This window comes from Podarcis pityusensis, assembly GCF_964106645.2.
Source record: "Podarcis pityusensis genome assembly, chromosome: 1".
Lineage (NCBI taxonomy): Eukaryota > Metazoa > Chordata > Lepidosauria > Squamata > Lacertidae > Podarcis > Podarcis pityusensis.
The window spans coordinates 118,382,461-118,403,867 of NC_138028.1; the positions used below are offsets into that span (position 1 = coordinate 118,382,461).

General features: G+C 41.2%; 1 protein-coding gene across 2 annotated transcripts in view; it reads right to left on the bottom strand.

The window, feature by feature from the left end:
* MAP3K20 (mitogen-activated protein kinase kinase kinase 20) overlaps positions 1-21,407 on the bottom strand; it is a 68,219-nt gene that overhangs the window by 5,602 nt on the left and 41,210 nt on the right. The window contains exons 10-12 of one of the 2 annotated variants that reach the window (XM_080971590.1): positions 17,607-17,713; positions 8,471-8,606; positions 6,510-6,551 (exon numbers count right to left, since the gene is read on the bottom strand). In XM_080971590.1, coding sequence (XP_080827716.1) covers positions 6,510-6,551; positions 8,471-8,606; positions 17,607-17,713 — 285 coding nt within the window. The remainder of the gene's footprint in view (positions 1-6,509; positions 6,552-8,470; positions 8,607-17,606; positions 17,714-21,407) is intronic. The other variant, XM_080971591.1, reaches the window with a different exon arrangement.

Sequence of the window (21,407 nt, forward strand, 5' to 3'; positions counted from 1 at the left end):
CAGCCGGGAACTCAATTTACAAATGGAACACATTCAACAGGAAGCAGAACATGTTCTTATTCCAAGGCAAAGTTCACAAACCAAAACATCTACTTCCGGGTTTGCAGCATTCTTAATCCAAGATGTTAATCCAAGATGTTCACAAACTAAGCTGTTCTTAAACCAAGGTACCACTCTATCCGGTTTCATTCTGACAAGTGCTTAAAAAAATATGTTGTGGGTCTGAGGGCCAGTGTGATATGGTGGTGTCAGGAATAGGACCAGAGAGTCCTGAATTCAAATCTTCACTCAGCCACAATGGCCTTGAGTCAATCACCAACTCTCAATCTAACTGATCTCACAATCTTGTGGATCTAAACTGGCAGAAGAAACAACACATACTACTCTGGACAACTTGGGAGGGATGGGATAAAAATATAATAAATAAGCAAAGGGGGAATTGAGGTAAACTCTGGATATTACCTGGAGAGTGGGGGGGGGGGGGGCGATAGATGAAGGGTAAATATAATTGACTGTACACCAGAAACAAACAACACCAAAGTCAAAAAGTTAAATAAGGAATCTACTGTATTTTCCAGTAGATTTTTTAATTTAAGCTTCTTTTTTTTACCTTGACTTTTGTGTTGAGCAAACTAAGAGATTCTAACGAAATTCCCTAAATGGGGACGAGGAATGACATTAGATGTGCATATCTAATGTCCAGAAGTCTGGGAACAACTCCTTGGTCTTTAATCTGAAGTCTTAATAGGCCAGATATTCACCCTGTACTTCTAGCAGTTACTAGCCTTGAAATGTCTGTATTTATTTTACAATGCTCCCCCCCCATACCAATGCCCTTGATCAACTCCTTTGGTTTGCTGTGAGGCTTGAAATGTTACAGAATTTAGGAGCAAGGAACTAACATGGGCTGGTCAGCTGGTCACATTCCTATTCTCCTATCAGGGCAAGGCATCACTGTGCTTTCTCAAAGAGTAAATGCCAAGCTGGTCCCTTGTCTCAGAATGGTTAAGGTTGGGATCTGAAACAGACAGGAATTTGAACTTTGCTCATGCAGTTGTTGGAACCGTGGTTCTTTACCTAGACTTACAATGCTGAAAGGAAGCATAGCAAGGGGAGGAACAGAGAATATGTTTCTCGTACAGTGGTGCCCCGCAAGACGAATGCCTCGCAAGACAGAAAACTCGCTAGACGAAAGGGTTTTCCATTTTTTGACCTGCTTCGCAAGACGAATTTCCCTATGGGCTTGCTTTGCAAGACGAAAAATGAAAACGTCTTGCAAGTTTGCTTCCTTTTTCTTAACACCATTAATACAGTTGCGACTGGACTTCGAGGAGCAACTCATAGAACGCAGTGTGGTAGCCTTTTTTGAGGTTTTTGAAGACTTTGGTGTTTTTTGAAGCTTTTCCAAAACTTCTTTTAAACTTTTAAAACTTTTTTGGGGGGTTTTTGGATTTTGGGTTGGGGTGTTTAGAATTCAAGGACTTGGTGTTGGGGAGGGGTTTGCAAGAATCTGGAAGCTTGTGTGGTTTTTTTCTGCATTTTTATGATTTTCTGTGACCATTGGGCCACTCTGCTGTTTTTAAAAAAAATTTCTGGATTTGAATTTCTGTGTGGTGGGTGGCTGGCGGAACAGTTGAGGAGGGGGTTCTTCAGCAAGAAGCAAAGAGTGGAAGAGGAACCTTCTTTGAGTTGTCCCCCAGAGTCTTAGAAAATGTACTGTACACTTTGTTGATTTTTAAATCTTTTTCTGTCATGTTTAGAAACTTAATTTATTGTTCCTTCAATTTTTGAAATGCTCTTTACAGTATGTGTGACTTAATAATACAGTATGAGCACTTAATAAACTCTTGTTGTACCAAATTTGGCTTTGTTTGGACTTTTTTTTACCATAGGAACGCATTAATTGGATTTCAATGCATTCCTATGGGATTTCGTGCTTCGCAAGACGAAAAATTCGCTAGACGAAAAAACTCGCGGAACGAATTAATTTCGTCTTGCGAGGCACCACTGTACATTGATTTTAGATTAGTCCTGACAACTTCACTGCAAATGTTCTTGAATATGAGGTTTTCGGATCACAGGGAACCAGGCAACAGTACAGGATCAGGTTTAAGGTTCTGGTTTTAACCTTTAAAGCCCTATACGGCCTAGGACCCTCGTACCTACGGGACCGCCTCTCCTGGTATGCCCCACAGAGAAACTTACGGTCTTCAAATAAAAACATCTTGAAGGTCCCAGGCCACAGAGAAGTTAGGCTGGCCTCAACTAGAGCCAGGGCTTTTTCGGCTGTGGCTCCGATCTGGTGGAACACTCTGTCACAAGAGACCAGGGCCCTGCGGGACTTGACATCTTTCCGCAGGGCCTGCAAGACAGAGCTGTTCCACCAGGCCTTTGGCCAGGGCACAGCCTGACTCCCTCCCTCGGCAGTCTTCGCGGAGCTCTGGCCCAATGGTTGCCAGTGGCTTGAATTAATTAATTTTAAAATGAATGATTTTAGAGTGTTGTTTATGCTGTACTTTTGTACTGTTTTATTGTTGTTAGCCGCCCTGAGCCCGACTTCGGTTGGGGAGGGCGGGATATAAATAAAATCTCTTATTATTATTATTATTCTCGGTAGTAACACCCACCCTGTGGAACACCCTCCCGTCAGATGTCAAGGAAATAAACAACTGTCTGACTTTTAGAAGACATCTGAAGGCAACCCTGTTTAGGGAAGTTTTTAATGTTTGATATATTACCATGTTTTTAATATTCTGTTGTGAGTCACCCAGAGTGGCTAGGGAAACCCAGTTGGATGGGTGGGGTATTATTATTATTATTATTATTATTATTATTATTATTATTATTACAACCCGAAGCCTGATTCACGCTTACAAACAGCATCTTGGATTTGGTATACAATGCAACCAAACACAGTCTGCTCCATGCGGCAATCAATTTGTCATTGCAAAATGGAAAATAAAAGGAAGCATGTGTATTTCCAGTGGCTTGGGGGGCGGGGAGTAGCAAGGAATATATATATATATATATATATATATATATATATATATACACACATATATATATATATATATATATATATATACACACACACACACATACATACACACACACACACACACACACACACACACACACACACACATAATGCTTTACATGAATGACTTGGTGCACTGAGCATTCTGCAGTTGCATTATAAGCAGCCACTATTTGCATGTGTGAATCAGGCCTAAGAGGGAAGAGTTTCCATAATATAACCATAAAACTGTTCAATTTGTCCTCCTTTCAATTCCATGTCGATGTTGCCACAATGCTTGACAATGATACAGCAGGTGCTGTGCAGCTGCAGCTTAGCCCCCTTAAACTTGACAAGTCTCTGCTTAGCATGTGTCTCCATCTGCTTCCAATTCCTGACATAAGTTCTATGCACTAATTCTTGCATATTAATTAAGTATCCTTTTTTTTCCCCCACTCCCCCACCCCCACCCTCTTCAGATAGTTCCTTGCCCAAACTGACACAGAACTGAGTTCCGGAGCTAAAACTGCTGAACGGCATTTGAAACAAAGCATGTTCCTGTTGAAGCGAATCTACTTATTTGACTTCAGTCTTTTCCCACATAGGGTTGTCCTTGCTTCTGCAATGAAAAGCCAAGCATTTCTTTCTTTAAGAAAAGCTCAGGGAGTTTTTCAGCCAGAGCTCAGTTCCAGCACCTCTCAGGTGGGCACCATTGCCATTCTAAGAGAACGAGGGAGGTGTTCATGGCGAGTTCTGGCACCTCTTTTTTCTAGAAAAACAGCACTGGATAAGCTTATATCCTGCTCTTTCCCAAGGAGATCAGAACGGGGAACCCTAAAAAAACAATAAGATATGAGCAAATTCACAGCACCCAAATTAGGTTGAAGAGCTAAAATGTTTGAGGAGAAAGGTTCAACTGCTCCCTGAAATGCATACGGTGAAGGAATCATAGAGATCTCCAGAGATGGAGGGGCCACCACACAAAAGGCCTTTTTATGTGGTGTCACGGTAGGAATTCCTAAAGGGAAAGGGAAAAGGGCCTCTGGAAGGCATTAGTCCTCAGTCCGGACTATATGGAAGAAGGCGGTCCTTCAGATAACCTGATCTCAAGCTGTTTTTAGGGCTTTATGGGACAAAATGAGAAACATCTGGAAGCCAGTGCAGGTGTTACAAAAGGGGAGTACCGTTAATCCCCACATCGCACCCCACAAGAAGCCTAGCTTCAGGAGCCTGAACCAACTGTAATTTATGAATAGCCTTCCGAAGCAGCCCCCTGTATTACAGTAATCAAGAAGTGAGTAACACAGTACCCAAATTCTAATGCTATGGGTCACCCTTCACAATCCTAGCACTTTTGAGTTTTATTGCGCTCTGTTAAATTCTAATTGTTCAGCACCCTGGACAATATATCCAATGCCACTCCCTTTGCCCTGGCAGCCCATGTCTCAAACACTTAAGAAGCATTCACGCCAGTAGTTGTGGTTACTCTTGTGGTGAGATAAAGGCACACCTTCATCATTCCTTCCATGGCTGATGCCAGTTTTCAAAATTAGGTTCTATCCTACAGATTCCCAATTAAAGCTCGTGTTTTGGGGCCAAATTAGATGTGACATTAATTGTGTGAATGCAATCAAGCTGCACACCCTTGAGGCTGGGAGGTGGGAAAGAGAAGTTTAACTATTTGTCTCCCTGCCATGGTACCAACAAAAACTGCCCCAAAGAACCTGCTATTTGCATTTCAGGTGAAGCCTCCTCATATGGTGAAGGAAGCTTTCCATGAATTGTAGAGTGGATTATGCTTTGTTGGGGCCACCAGAAAGAGAGAGAGAGTCTCATAGCCTTGTTTCACATAGTGGTTTGTTTTGTGACTACAACTCCCATCATCCCTGACCACTGGTCCTGTTAGCTAGGGATGATGGGAGTTGTAGTCCCTAAAAATCTGGAGGGCCGAGTTTGCCTATGCGTGTTCTACTGTCATGAAGAAAGAATATAGACCTCTTGTCAACAACGGCAGCCATTTTCACAGGACAGCAGAGGACATTTGTGTCCTTTCTAATGTCAGCGTATCTAGGATTTGTTTTTGTGTATAGAAGAGTTCTGAAGTTAAAATTCTTAAGAAATAAAGCAAAATGGGGGGTGGAGACTTAGGGAAGTCAAGGAAACAGCAAGAGTTTTCATTATTCAAAAAATCTGACAGATGCTCTTTCAGCTGCGTGACAATCCATTTAAGAAGTTTGAATGGCACTCTACTTTCTGCATTATCTTAAGTCTTCTCTGCCGACAGAATTGTCCCTACTTGTAAAAAAAGGAGAGTTGTATTAATGTCCTACAAAAAGGAGATTTATGCTAAGCACAATGGGGCCTCGCCACAACACCTTCGCTCAGCAAAGCCAGCCGGTGAACAGTAGAAGCGATAAGCAAGTGCAGCATAAAAATCCTTGCTAGCCTTGCTTGCGGGAAGACTGGCTCATTAGGGCTATGTTTCATGCTGTGCACCATGTAGGTGATGGCCCATATCTTAGCTACTGGATCTTCGCAGACATTAAAGGGAGCCTACCGGCTGCCTACTGAGAACACAGAGAACCTTGCTTCTGGGGAAAAATCTGTGCTTCATCATTATATGCTACTACATGTTCACAGCTGGAATACACATGCAGCGTGATTCATATAGATGTCATTAAGCTGTGCCTCAGAAAGAAGGTGCAAAAACAGTGAACAGGCCAAAATAGGTACTAAAATTAAAGAGTGATTACAACCTGTGAGCTACAGGCAATCGTAGAAGGGCAACACATGGCAAAAGATGCAGAATCTATCAACATTCAATCAAATGGATGTTGGGTGGGTTTTTTCCCCCTTTGGTGGTGGGGGAAGAAAGTCAATTAGCACCCACTGGGGTTTTCTTTGCGGGGGGGAGTAAAATGCAACACAATGGCATAATGCAAATAGGAAGGCCTGCAGCTTATTTACAAATGCCGCAAAATGCTACGGTAATACTCTTGAATCGTATACAGTATATATATACATTTCTATGGTCAGTTGTCAGTCTTGCACTCTTTCCTTGGGCGTATGATTTCACTCCCTAATCAAGATGACGCAGAAAATGTTACTTGTGTTTTGCACTTTATTTATATATCGACTTTTATGGAATGTCTAATATGTCCAGCAGCAAAGATCCATTGACCATATGCAAGCCTTGATTTGGACTGTGCTTCCACCACTGGCATAGAGATTCCTCGACCTCCTTCCTGCACCAGACTGTTTTTAGGGCCCGGCTCTACTATATGCAGCAAATCTTATAGTAACGTAACTGCTGATTTTGCAAACGGAATCCAATCACTTTTTTTTTAAATAAAAAAAATTGTATATATGCAATTTTGCAGGCTGTTCATTATTCATTTATTCTAAGAATATGTGACCCATAAAAACAGTCTGAAGGCAGTTATGCTAGCACACTACTAAAGCCAAGCAGATCGTAGCCTGGTCAGTGTCTTACGTGGACATCCCAGAAAGACTCCCAGTCAGATGCTCTGTGCCTCTTGGGAGGAAAAGTGGAACGTAAGTATAATAGAGAGTATTGGTAATCCTAAATATTGCTATGGTTGCCCATTTAAAATTGCAATTATTCAGAATTTCGCTAGCAGGTGTATGAGCCCTGATGCCCACACAGGGCTACACTTTCTGGAGCGGCATCAGCATTCACTTCAATGGAGGAAGTTGATCTGACCATGCATTTCCTTGAATGCCTGGGTATTCTCCTTCCTCCCACTGGGAGGAGAATATCTGTGCAAGAGCTCCGTGTGCATATTAAAGCACACGCAGGGACTTGGAACCTTACGTTCCTAAATGGCCTCAGTTCAGTATACCTGAAGGAGCGTCTCCACCCCCATCGTTCTGCCTGGACAGTTTGGTCCAGCTCCAAGGGCCTTCTGGCGGTTCCCTCGCTGCGAGAAGCCAAGTTACAAGGAACCAGGCAGAGAGCCTTCTCGGTAGTGGCACCCCCCCTGTGGAATGCCCTCCCACCAGATGTCAAAGAGAAAAACAACTACCTGACTTTTAGAAGACATCTGAAGGCAGCCCTGTTTAGGGAAGCTTTTAATGTTTAATAGACCATTGTATTTTAATATTCTGTTGGAAGCCGCCCAGAGTGGCTGGGGTATAAATAATATATTATTATTATTATTATTATTATTATTATTATTATTATTATTTTGGAATTCGTAAGCATATATATCGGTGGCAGTGCAAATTGAAACAAAAATAGCAATAGTGGTCTGAAACTGAACACTGTTTAAGGGCCCTCTGTACCAGGGCTTCCCACACACTGGTAGCGTGATCTACATGCAGCTGTGGGTTCCTCCCCCCTCCATTATTAGCCAAGAGTTAGCTAGAACAACCGCATTTATGGGCTTCATTTTTGTAATGCACTAGAAGGAATGTTTCAGGATGCACTTAACTATGCGGTCTAGGACCCACGTACCTATGGGACCGCCTCTCCTGGTATGCCCCACAGAGGACCTTAAGGTCCACAAATGACAACACTTTGAAGGTCCCAAGTCGCAAGGTGGTTAGATTGGTCTCAACTAGGGCCAGGGCCTTTTCAGTACTGGCCCCAACTTGGTGAAACACTCTGTCACAAGAGACTAGGGCCCTGTGGGACTTGGCATCTTTCCACAGGGCCTGCAAGACAGAGCTGTTCCGCCTGGCCTTTGGTTTGGACTCAGTCTGTTTTCCTTCCCATTATAGTTTTGATCTATGGGCAACTTTTAAAATGAGGGTGCATTTTAAATTGCATTCTAACCTGTATTTTAAATTGGTCCCCCCCAATTATGTTTTTATTGTAATTTTACTGGTGTTAGCTGCCCGGAGCCCGGCTCTGGCCAGGAAGGATGGGGTATAAATAAAATTTATTATTATTATTATTATTATTATTATTATTATTATTATTATTAGAGGCAACGGGCTATAGCCACACTTGTTTAAAATATCTGATGCCCCACTCTTCAGCAGAAAGTTAAGACACACTTTTGCTGGAGTTCAAAGAACTACAACTAGAGCTGGTTCCAAGGGAGCTTTGATTCTCAAACGGCAACAACCCTTGCTGTAGGACAAACCACATTTGAAAGCAAGGGAGGTTTCAAAAGGCAACAGAACATGGCAGTCTGGTGCTCAGGGGCAGGGGCAGGTCCAACTCAGCTGCTGCACCAACCTTCCTGCCATCTTTCCATCCTGATAAACACAGCAGTGCAGCTGTCAGAAAGCCAGGTGTGCAGCACCCAACCCACCTGCCGGTCCCCCCTGCTGCTGTTCAAAGTGGAGGGCGGGAGAAGGAGGAGACCCCACAATCCCACTTTGGTGAGCGCAGGCCGTTGCGGTCTTTGGGTCCAGCTTTTGTTGGGAGTATCCAAATTCTACTGCGATGTACGATAAAAGATTCAAAGCCTTGTATGTACTCACAGGTGTGTTGGACTGTTCGGTTAGTTTTTGCTCCCACATCTTCAGCCGCCTCTCCCGTTCTTTCAACTCCTGCTCCTTAAAGCTCAGGTCACGTTCCAGTTTCTTTAGCCTCTCTAACGTTGCCTCAATTTCACATCTGCAAGGAGACAATTTGTTAGGTCGCGTCTTTCTCCTGACAAGTACAAATTGTTCATGAAAAGTTTTCCACGTGACTATTAATTAAACGTGAAAGGGTGAAAAGTGCAGTACTAACTCAAGCAGGACATTTAATTACCACCAAGAGAGAGTTTTCTGAACCATAAACACAACAGAAAACGTCCACACTAGACAATAAAGCCCAGAAGGTATCAGGCTTTTTTTTTAAAAAAAAAAAAAGGAAAGGTGTTTAAAAACCCTGGGTTTTGATGATGTTGTTTGTAAACTACATTTTACTTCAGCTGAATGAAATAAAGTTGTGCCTTCAAATGCAACAGAACTCCTTGGATTTGAGATGCACCATTTCAGACTGTGGATGAGTAGTTTCATGTTGGGGAAAACGATATGCAAACAGAAAGCTAGCATACCAAGGAGAAAGATTTGCATGCTATGTGGTGGTTTTCTACTTGCGATGAGCTTTTAACACAGGGGAGCACTCAGAAACGTGATTCCACCCCCCACCCCACCTGTGTACAGTATGCAGTGCAGCGGTCCACTTTACCACTTCATACTGTTTCAATTTCCTGGCCCCCAGCCATTTCCCTCCACCCCATTGCAAATACCTACATTGCAAACACTTCTCCACTTTAAAAGGAAAAGAGCTTTTAAAAAACCCCACACACATTTCCAAGTAAAATAATATCACATCATAGATAGGCTTGGTTGCGTCCCTGTTTTTTTCCAGTTTTATATTTTGAGTTTTTCCATGTGGTATGCAGGCTGAGACCCTATCTTGAAAGACCTACATTGGCTCCCAGTACGTTTCTGAGCACAATTCAAAGTGTTGGTGCTGACCTTTAAAGCCCTAAACGACCTCGGTCCGGTATACCTGAAGGAGCGTCTCCACCCCCATCGTCCTACCCAGACACTGAGGTCCAATGCCGAGGGCCTTCTGGCGCTTCCCTCACTGCGAGAAGCCAAGTTACAGGGAACCAGGCAGAGGGCCTTTTCGGTAGTGGCGCCTGCCCTGTTGAATGCCCTGCCATCAGATGTCAAGGAAATAAACAACTACCTGATTTTTAGAAGACCTCTGAAGGCAGCCCTGTTTAGGGAAGCTTTTAATGTTTGATGGACTACTGTATTTAAATATTTTGTTGGAAGCCGCCCAGAGTGGCTGGGGAAACCTAGCCAGATGGGCGGGGTATAAATAATAAAATTATTATTATTATTATTATTATTATTATTATTATTATTATTATTAACAAAGTGATGCTTACTTCTGGGTCCATGTGCTGGGGTAAAGTCCTGCTGAAACTATGGTAGTTGGACAAAACCCGTACAGATTTCAGATGGATTGGGGACACTGAATATTCAATATTTAAGCCCATATCAGTGTTTACTGAACATAAACACGCTGGTGTGCTGTAGCCACAATCCAGGTATCTTTCATGCAGTGATCTCCCTACTTCTTCACATGAAAGAAGGTGTCCCATTACACCAAACAGGTGAAGGTGACAATACTGTACTAATTTGTATGCCTGGCACTTTTTCCATAATCCCACTGCACCAAGGGCAACAACCTGCCCTGTGCCCTTTTTGCACATAGGGATCTAATCTGTAAAGGGATCTGGGCACAGAAGGCTGTTCCAACGGATGACATCACCCTCGCTGAGCCAGGGTGCTGCAGGTATCTGGAGCCAAACACTTTCCCTATTTAAACTGAACTGATATGGAAAGTTCCATCTGGTGCCATCTATTTAAAGCACACATGGTGAGCTGCTTCGACAGCCATAGTCAGCCCCAAATGGCAGAGTATACATTTGAAATAAATGAAAAATAAAAACCAATGATTAATTGTTAATCAGGTGTTGAGACCGAAAACAAAGGTATAGGAATCAAAAGGAATGGCAGCTTAAGGATGACTAGGCGAAGGGACTTTGTGGCTGAGTTTCTATGCATATTGACATAAGAATAAGTCCTGCTGTACTTACTTGCAAGTAAACATGCATAAAATTGTGCTGCAAAATAATTTTATGGGGGGGGGAATCAAATAGCTCAAAAAGAAACTTTAACTTTCTTGAAAGAGTTTTTGTTTGTTAAGCAGCTTCACATAGCACGTTCAAAAATAAAATAAAATGTAAGCCTCCATATTCATTATATCTAATCCTCATTTTCACTCTTTAGTATACCTGTCATGTACAACTAAGGCTATTCATGGTTTCCCCCCCTGTTAAATAACTTTGAGAAACTCCACTCATGAGTTTTTGAAACTCGGGAGATCCCTGTCTCTTCAGGTGGCAATGCTAGCGTCATTTTCCCCTGCGCCTTCCCCTACTTGTTTTTCAGATCTTTCCTAACCAGCCATGACTCCCATTCACTGCCAAGCTCGTGTTGTGCCTGAATTATAAGCCTGGCACCGAAACAACCCATAACTGTCAACAGGAATAGCCTTGGCAAGAAAAGGCAAAAGAGCATGACATGCAACCCCAGTGTCACCAAGTAAAATACATCAATCCATTTAGTAATCTGTTATACGTGTAATCCAAATGTAACGTGGCATTGTGAGAGGCACAGGACTGCTGTCCTCTGCATTTCTTTGTCCCATCTTTCTAGTATCGTCCGGGAAACAGAAGCGTGACATGTTGTCAACACCGTACACGCTCCCCATCTATGCAGCCAACGCCATAAGGTTGAGATGGGGCAATAGGTAGCGTAATGATGTCATCCTGCACGTCTTAATCGGCGCAAGACATTATGCAGAAGAGGAGACCTAATTAAGTCCTAAATTGGCAGGTGCTGCACTGCAAGGCAACAGAATATAGATGGAAGGGTCAAACTTGATGGAAACTTGGGGCAGGTCATTGTGGACCAGAATATAAGCTGAAGAAGTGTAAATGCATCTTGAATTAATGAAGACACTTCATTATCTTCAGAAATATACTGTGCAGTATATATATACATGTACACACACATTAGCACTCAGTCATAAAGGTAAAAGGTAAAGGATCCCTGGATGGTTAAGTCCAGTCAAAGGTGACTATGGGGTTGTGGCGCTCATCTGAAGGAGCTGGCGTTTGTCCACAGTCAGCTTTCTGGGTCATGTGGCCAGCATGACTAAACCGCTTTGGGCTCAACAGAACACTGTGACGGAAACCAGAGTGCATGGAAACACCGTTTACCTTCCCACCGCAGTGGTACTGATTTATCTACTTGAACTGGCGTGCTTTCGAACTGCTAGGTTGGCAGGAGCTGGGACAGAGCAACGGGAGCTCACCCTGTCGCAGGGATTCGAACTGCTGACCTTCCGATTGGCAAGCCCAAGAGACTCATTGGTTTAGACCACAGCGCCACCTGCGTCCTTTATCTTTACCTTCAGTCATATACTCGTGGTGGTTTGCAAAAAGAATAAAACAATTAATAAAACAAGCTAATTCCTTTGCCATTTTACAACAACAACCCTGTAAAATAAACAATATAAACCCCATTATCAGTTGCAGAGTACAAAAGAAGAACACAAGTTATCTTTATTTGTATCGCTTAAATGCGTGCATCTATCCATTTTAAAACTTTATGAAGATGCTATCCAGTTTTAAGTAAATCACTGGCCTAGGAAAGTCTTGGAAACAACCGCTTTCCATATGTCAAAATCATACTGTGTATGTACTATAATTATCTCCCTTCATTAGGCAAAAACTTCTGTATAATAAAAGGTCAGACTCGGGGGGGAAAACAGCTGCATTCTAAAAAAGAAAGAAAAAGCATAATAATAGAACAGTGTAATTAAATGGAAGGCTCCTGTACATTGCCCAGTTAATGAGTCTGTTACTCCACAAGTTTAGCGATCTGCATCTAACATTACTGAGAATGTGTATTCTGTTTATTTCGGTGGTTCTTGCAGATTAATGTGGCTTGTTTCTCCACAACTCAGATCACTCCACTATTGCAGTTCATTTTTATGTAGGCTAAAGGTGGAAATCTGTTTATGTAAGGCTAAAGGTGGAAATCTGTTTACTTGATACTGTACTTTTATATTGTGCTCTGGCAAACGTATCAGCAATATCTCAAATAAAAGCAAAAATCCTTAAAAATATTATGAGCTTTCTTTCTACTGTAACAGGCATCTGATAACCAGGGACACTGTGCTTTTATATACTTATAATTGGGAACTGTGCTTTTGTATATTTTAAAAATCCATGAACTGTTTTTTTTTTGCTATTAAGGTTTTGCATATTATTATTATTATTATTATTATTATTATTATGTTGCTTTATTTATTTAAAAAATGGCTCAAAGCAAACTTATAAATATTAAATATGTTCATGTATCTGGAAGCTGCCCCACATTTCTTAGTGAGACTTTGGATAAAAATTGAAATAAAAGTGAAAAACCACACGAATATTCTTTTACACAATGCCATTTTGATAGCATTTGCTTTTTTTCCCAACCAACAATAACAAGGGGAAAACTTTGCAATTTGGTTCTGATTCTTGACATTATTTATACAGTATGCTTATAAAAATCATATTGCTTTTCAATATCCCTGAGACCCAATGGTTAGAAACCACAAACTACCATTTCAAAAGAACAGCTGTTTTTTTTTACATATCTAGAATATTGTGTTGGCACTGTGGCATAAGCGGCTGTCTCTGTGACAGCATGAATTGCCATAGAAGACTTGAGCCTTGTTTGCATGGGACATTAACTGAAACCATGTCTTAGGCAGAAGAAACAAGAACATGGGAACCCACAGAAAAAAACAACACATGACTGCTTCACTTGTCCTCCAGTCTTCCTGCCGCTACACTGATTTCAAGTGAAGGCACAGTTTGGCAAAGTGCAAACCTAGGCACAAGGTTTGTCTCTGCCAAACAAGCCACAAGAGGTTTGCTGCCCTATGGTTTGGCATGTAACACTACGCCAAAGGTAAAGTAAAGGTGTTGCTGTGGTCTAAATAACCATGGCTGTTGTGGTTGTTGTTGTAAAATGGCAAATGAATTAGTTTGTTTTATTCTTTTTGTAAACCACCATGAGTATATGGTTGAAGGTAAAGGTAAAGGATGCAGGTGGCGCTGTGGTCTAAACCAATGAGCCTCTTGGGCTTGCCAATCAGAAGGTCAGCAGTTCAAATCCCTGCGGCGGGGTGAGCTCCCGTTGCTCTGTCCCAGCTCCTGCCAACTCCTGCATGCCAGTGCAAGTAGATAAATAGGTACCACTGGGGTGGGAAGGTAAACAGCGTTTCCGTGTGCTCTGGCTTCCATCACAGTGTCCTGTTGCACCAGAAGCGGTTTAGTCATGCTGGCCACATGACCTGGAAAGCTGTCTGTGGACAAACGCTGGCTCCCTCAGCCTGAAAGCGAGATAAGCGCTGCAACCCCATAGTCGCCTTTGACTGTACTTAATCGCCCAGGGGTCCTTTACCTTTTTACCTTTTACTATGCCAAACCATAGTGAAACAGCAGCAGAATCAAGGGAGGAAATGAAGCAGCCTGCTTGCTGTCGCCAAGCTAGTTTGGGTTTAGTATTACATGTGAGATGGGCCTAGGTAGAGCAGCAGTATCTACAAGCAATTCAGATACATCATAAGGACACTTCAGCAACTATGGAACCTGGTACATTGGCTGGATCCTGCACATCTGACAGCAGAAAAACAGTAATTACGTGTAGCAAAACGAGACTAGCTTGCCTCACCTACCAAAACCTAAGACACTTTTTTTTCTCTCCATCTCAACTAGTCATTTCTGCATATTCCAGAAGTCTGGCATGCAGTGAAAACTACGTATTGTCAACATCTTCCAATGCTTCGAATCAGTTCTGCTGCTTTAACAGCATTTGCTAAGTTTTTGAAACCTATACGTGCTATTTGTATGCTTTTGCATTCAGATGTGTGCTGATAATGCACTTCTGGCTACTTGCAAATATTTCCCTGTTTATGCAACAGGAAAGAGGAGCGAAGGATGCATTGCTTCATCTTGAAAAGCTAAATATGAATGGAACTCAAAAGGCTGAAAATGCAAAGCGCATTTCTTAAGTAGTAAGTGCCACTTAAATCGGCGGGAATTGGTACTTCCAAGTGAGCATGTTTGGGATTAGGCTGAAAAGTATGTTTCGTAGGAAGCTTTGAGTGTGATCCAAAGTTCTGTGATGCAGTTTCCGTTTTTCAACAGAAGATGGCGCAAAGCATTCTAACTCTTCCCAAATGCTGGTTACTGCCATGCTCTGCTGATTCAGTGGGAGAATAATGTCTGTTCTGAAAGAGGCTATTTATATTCTGACCATGTGACTTGGCTCAAACTTCCGATCTTGTGCTCACTTTTTCCACCCATGCAATAAAATTCTCTTGTTATCAGTCCACTTCTAAAGTTCTCTTGAGTTTAGGATGTTTTGTTTTGATACACCCTGTTTCTATAAATCTTTTATTTTTTTAAAAAAACCTTTACATCTTTAAACCATTCTATACAATTCCCATGTATTTTTCTCTGCTCTCTCTCTCTCTCTCTCTCTTTGAGAGAGAGGCAGGCCCATAACAATTTAGTACGTTATTAAATTGTGCTCCGCATTAATCTGGAGAACGGCCAAAGGTTCTTAATTTAGACTCCTGCAAAGATCCCTGGGTTACCATCCTTCTGCTTGCACAGCTCTCCGTTCAAAAGGCCTTCAAAGCACACTAAGCAGGCCTGCTTTAATGTTTTATCTGTAAGATGGATATAACAACGTTTTCAAAAGGTACACAGAGGCCGCCTTGTGCACACTTACTCCCATAAAAATACCACCGAACACAGCAGGGCTTCTGAGAAAACGTGCTGAGAACCATGCAGCGAGGGAGACTTTTAGCACCTATGAATGCCGTTAATGCTGGACCCAAAGTGGAAAGTGTCAATGAGTTTGAGCTCAGTCGTCACTTGCACCGAGATCCATGGAACCACGGCAGAAACAAGAAGCATGCTGGGTTTACTGAGAGTCAAGTCAAGTCAAACATCATAGCCCATCAGGTGCTTGATAAACCAACAAATTCATCTGCTTATTCTCAGTGGTGACCTTTCAAGAAGAACAGGGAAAAATGAAAGAGTGCTGGAAGAGAGTGCATGAAAAATGTCCAAATCCGAGATAAAAAAATGTTGCAATAAAATTCTGTTTCTGAACTTTAGAATTTAGTTTCAATTCCATTGCATCAGAAGTTTAGAACTCCGCCGTTTGCTATTCCTAGCCCTCTTTATCGAGACGGAGGCCTTTCTAATATGGCCATAAATTTTAATGTTTAATTTTACACACCATCTCCTGCCCCACCAAAAAAAGTACAGCCTTCATTAATAAGTACAATGGGCCTTAGAAGTGCTGAACTGTGAACTTGATGCACATTAACATCTTGCTTACTCTTCTGAATATAATCAGCCCATCCTCCAACCCTGATTATTTTGTAATTATTAGATGGTGATGTCACAATCTGTATTGCGCAAAAAAGAACAGGGATCACTTAAATCTTGTACACTGCTTAGAGATGACTGAAGTTAAGCGCTATATAAATTGTTTAAATAAATAAAATAATAAATTTAAATAAGTTGTGTTTAAGGGTAAGGTCCTTAGAATGTCAAAAACACTTTGGGGGGGGGGGGGCAGACCAAGTAGTATCACGACAATAAAGACAAGAGCAAGACCAAATCTAGTATCAACGATGCAACAGTTTAGTGGTAGCATGTAGGTCTACTGACTTCCCCATTCTAAACATTTATGTTGCCAGCAAGAGTGCTTGCCATACTGTTGACCTGCACTGCATTTGTGATGGTGTGCTGGCATCACAAACCTCTGTTAGGCCACCCCACTTTCCCCGATCTTTAGCACTGAATCGGAACAAACGACAATTGGGTTTTCTACGGAGTGCCGTTTGTTTCAATTTAGCACTAAAGAGCAGGCTCTCTGTGAGAAAGCGGGGGAACAAGCAGAAAACAACTCAAACCCCAGCTTTTATGGCATGGGAGGAGCAGAAGTGTAGATGCGTCCTTAGTTGTAGTTGGTCTTGTTGAGTGTTTTGTACTGGATGCACCAAGGCCACGTCCAACGCAGAGTTCATTAGCTTGCCTATCTCTGTACAAAAATCTGACTCAACTCTTAGGTTTAGTAGACTAACAGTGCCACTGTGAAAAAAGCCCCCAGTTAGAAGCAACTTACTGTTAAAAATAAATAGAAACAACAACTTCTGATGAATGCAAATCAAACAAGGTTTCTCAACTTGAACTCAAGCAACTGGAAGAACTTTTTGTCATTTAAATGCACCACATATGAAGTTTGTACTCAGGGGCTTTCAGACAAGTGTTTATTGTGGGATCTGTGCTCTTCACGCATGCATGCATGTTCACAGCATTGTGTGAATGCTGTGGAGATCAAAAAGCCAATCCACCCATTTAATCTGGTTTTACTGTTTTCTAAGGAAAATTACTTTGGAAAAACAAACTGGAACCCATTTGTGATGGGTTTGCAAAATTAAGTCCTTGCCTCAGGAGGCAATTGTTCAGGAGTGAACGTTTGTGGAGTCAAACTCCTTTCATATTCAGCCGAGAAGCAATGAACTCAGGTCAGAAAAGCCATGAATTCATAGAATCATAGAGTTGGAAGAGACCACAAGGGCCATCGAGTCCAACCCCCTGCCAAGCAGGAAACACCATCAGAGCACTCCTGACATATGGTTGTCAAGCCTCTGCTTAAAGACCTCCAAAGAAGGAGACTCCACCACACTCCTTGGCAGCAAATTCCACTGTCGATCAGCTCTTACTGTCAGGAAGTTCTTCCTAATGTTTAGGTGGAATCTTCTTTCTTGTAGTTTGGATCCATTGCTCCGTGTCCGCTTCTCTGGAGCAGCAGAAAACAACCTTTCTCCCTCCTCTATATGACATCCTTTTATATATTTGAACATTTTTATATATTTGAATTCAGACAACTGGGATCTCTAGCCTTCCATAAAACATTTTAATCCCACCCCCTGTCACAATCTCACATTCATTAGACTCACCGCCACTCTGCCTTGTTATGCAGGAATGAGTTGCATTGGTCTGGGAGGTTGCTATCATTTGACATAGAGTCCAAGATTGAAATGATCTGCTTGAAAGACGGTCTTTTCTGAAAAGTACATATATTTTAGACATGATGAAAATACATTCTAGGACCACATTAACAACGGAATTCTCCCAGGAAAGCTGCAAGTGCAACACATATTGGTGACTAGATAATTATTATGTATATGCAATTCAAGGAGGAAAAAAAAAATCTATAAAATGTAACTGGTGGTGTTTGTTTGTTTTTACACATGCAAAAAGAAGTGTCTCAAAATTGTAGAAGAGCAAAAGTCCTGCATGTACCTTCTATTTTTAGATATAATTTTATTATTCATGTGCAATGCTATGGTAACTAATGACTCCTAAACCTATTTTTGAATTTTTTCTCAAGCACAGATAATAGGATGACGACTTCTCCAATGAAACTAATATGGAGACCAATGTTCCTTCCCTTCCCTCAGTGGCACCTCTGACAAGATCGAAATTTCTGCTTACAGCACACCATGTTTAATTCTAATTCTATTAATTCATATGAAAAGGCTGGTTCAAAGGGAGTCCGGCTTTGGTGAGGAGAAGAATTTGCAGATTTTAGGTCTCTTCCGCTTCTTGAAGGTTTGAAATCCTAACCATGGATATAGCACATAAGTGCAAATAAATGTCGGAAGGACATCAGAATTTGCCATTTCCCAGTCTTCAAAAATGTTCCCGTGGGTTGTTCCTTTTGGTTTGATTTTATATGTTGTACCTGAGACCTCCAGGTGTAGGGTGATGTATAAGAAAGAAAGAAAGAAAGAAAGAAAGAAAGAAAGAAAGAAAGAAAGATATTTGCCTTATGCTGCATTTGAAACACCTTCCCATAATGGCCATGTGGCAATAAATGTATGTAAAATGAAACTGCAGCCCTATAGGAAGGCTGCATACTACAGATTATACACTTGTATGGCAGGAACCCATGTTCTTGAGATAAAGTAAGGAAAATAAGTCCAGATATTTTTTTTTTAGAAAAAAGAAGACTTTAAATATCAGTTTTACAAACACTAACCTTGTATGCCTCACAAGCATTATATGCAAACACTGGCTTCCTATTCACTTCAAGGCTCAGTTCAATAGTGCTGGTTCTAACCTTTAAAGCCCTAAATGGTTTAGGGACTGCTTCTTCCCATATAGGCCTACCCGGAGACGCACTTTTGGTCCAACTTGGGATATTCAGTGATTGAGCATGAGAGAGCCTTTAGAAAGACAGGGCTGCAACTCTGAAATGTTCTTCTACTCAAAACGAATCAATATCTCTCTCTGTCAATTCTCTTTTGCCATACGTATTTGAAAACACTTATTTCAACAGGCTTTTTGCATGTAACTCCTAGCTTTATTGCTGCCAGTTTTATGTGTATGTTCTTCTACCCTTGCTTTTGTTTTCTTTAAAGTGTTATTTTGCGTTTGCTGTTACTGCTTTTGGTAAGTTGCATTTATATGTTTATGACGCTGTTGTATGGTTTTTATGAATATACTCTGGGCATGTTCAGTCAAAAAGTGGGACATAAATATTGATTATATTTGTGGCCTAAAATCAAAAAATCATGTTTTACAAAGCTCATATATTTGCTTCAGCATGAGGCCATTCTGATTAATCAAAAGCAAGCACGCTATTTGTAATTACGTCTTTATTTCAGGGCCTAGAACAAAAATATGGAAGGAAACTGAGGGAAATTATCAAAAATAAGTACCAAAGTAGCACGCTACTTGTAATTACGTCTTTATTTCAGGGCCTAGAACAAGAATATGGATGGAAACTGAGGGAAAGTATCAAAAATAAGTACCAAAGTAGCATGCTACTTGTAATTACGGCTTTATTTCAGGGCCTAGAACAAGAATATGGATGAAAACTGAGGGAAAGTATCAAAAATAAGTACCAAAGTAGCATGCTACTTGTAATTACGGCTTTATTTCAGGGCCTAGAACAAGAATATGGATGAAAACTGAGGGAAAGCATCAAAAATAAGTACCAAAAATGTTTAACACATCAAGAGACTGCTTGTTTGTTGAAGTGACATTTAAAATAGTAATGGGGATTTTTTATTTTAATTGAAGTTTTCACAATACAATTACAAGAACAAACTAATCTACAAGAAATAAAGAAAACCTTCCTAGCATGTGAGAACCCTGAGGCCCAGCACAATAAAGTAGCAGACAAGACTTGGAAAAGTTTTGTGTGCCCTCATGAGGCATGACAGTGACATTTCATTGTGAAAGTTAGCCACACAAATGCAGAATACAGCCGTGTTTTTCTTTCTTGTGGAGTGAAGCCTTTGTTCTGTAAAAGCACATAGGATTCACTTTACGCAGAAGTTACCCAAAAAGACGTGGAGTTATTTATATTTCAGTTTTGCATAGGTAAACAGAACATTTGTTGTCCACATCTTCAAATCAGGTCCTTGAATATCATAAAATAGTAGTACGCAAGAGGTTTTTTTGGTTGAGCGTGCAAATTTATGCAACTTTTTAACATCCTTTCCTCCCTGTGCCAATTCTAGCACTGTGGTTACAAGGCAGATTGGGTCAGAATGCAGTCCAGAAACAGAACAGGGGAAAATGTGCTCCACATAACCAAGGATGACCAGATTATTTCAAGTTTATAAAAAAAAACAAAAAAAAAACTGTCTCAGGCAAAGCAGTCATAAGTTCTTTGCATTTTCTTCTGCCTTCATTGCTTCCTTTGTTATGCTGAAAAAAAGTGGGGTAATTGTTGAAAACTGAAAAAGTCAGAGTTAAAATGTTTCTCGAGAGAGAGAGCATCGCCTCCGTTAGTCTGTCTGACAGACCCCAGACAAGGTTGAGACAAAAGGTTGAAACCAAAATGTGGATACATAATAAACGGATGATACACATTCTCTCTGCATCACGCCTGTAATTATACCATTTCTGCTAAAATTACAGATGCAGCAATTAAAACGTGCATTTTAATTCGAGTGCACAAAAACAATTAGGAACAATGCTGAGGTGTCTCTCCCAGGCAGATCCAAGTGATTTTCGCATTATAAAAGAGAGACAATTTCTTTATTTCAAATGTCAAACAACATTAAAAAAATGTCAAATGTATAACAAAAAGAGACAAGTGCTCTTCTATGCAAGAGCTGCCTATTCAACGTTTAGGTGAAGGGATCTCTTTGTCTGTCATTTCTGGTCCATCTTGCACACAATTGTAAGACAACTGCTTAGAGCTCAGCGGTTGCCGTTCCCCTCACCTCATCCCACGTCTATTCTGCATGTTCACACACAGCTATTTCCCTCAACTACTCCTGTAAAACCTGCATTTTTAGGACCCTACTGTATAGTTTACAGTTAATCAGCTTGGAGCAGAAGGATAGCAATGGCAGCAGGTGCATTCTTGGCAGTATATGATTTCCACCTGTTGATATAATTCCATAATTGATTCCTAATGTAGAGTCCTAATGGCTTGCTTCAGTAGTTCATGCCTCCCTGTGGTTCCCACATGGGTAATGAGTGGCTACAGCCTCACAGCAATAAATGTGAATGAGGGCATGGAGGAAAGACTCGATTCCTTTGCACCAACCATGGGATCCGCTGGTTCAAAGTACATCAGTCAATCCCAGTTTAGATTTGGAACAATGTACATCAGGACGGACTATTTCTGTTCTGCGTTAGTGTCACATGTATTCAATGATGCATTCAATGTTTTATGCATTCTTTTTTTTAAGCAACGCAAAAATTGTATGCATTTCCTTTGCCCCACCCAAAAA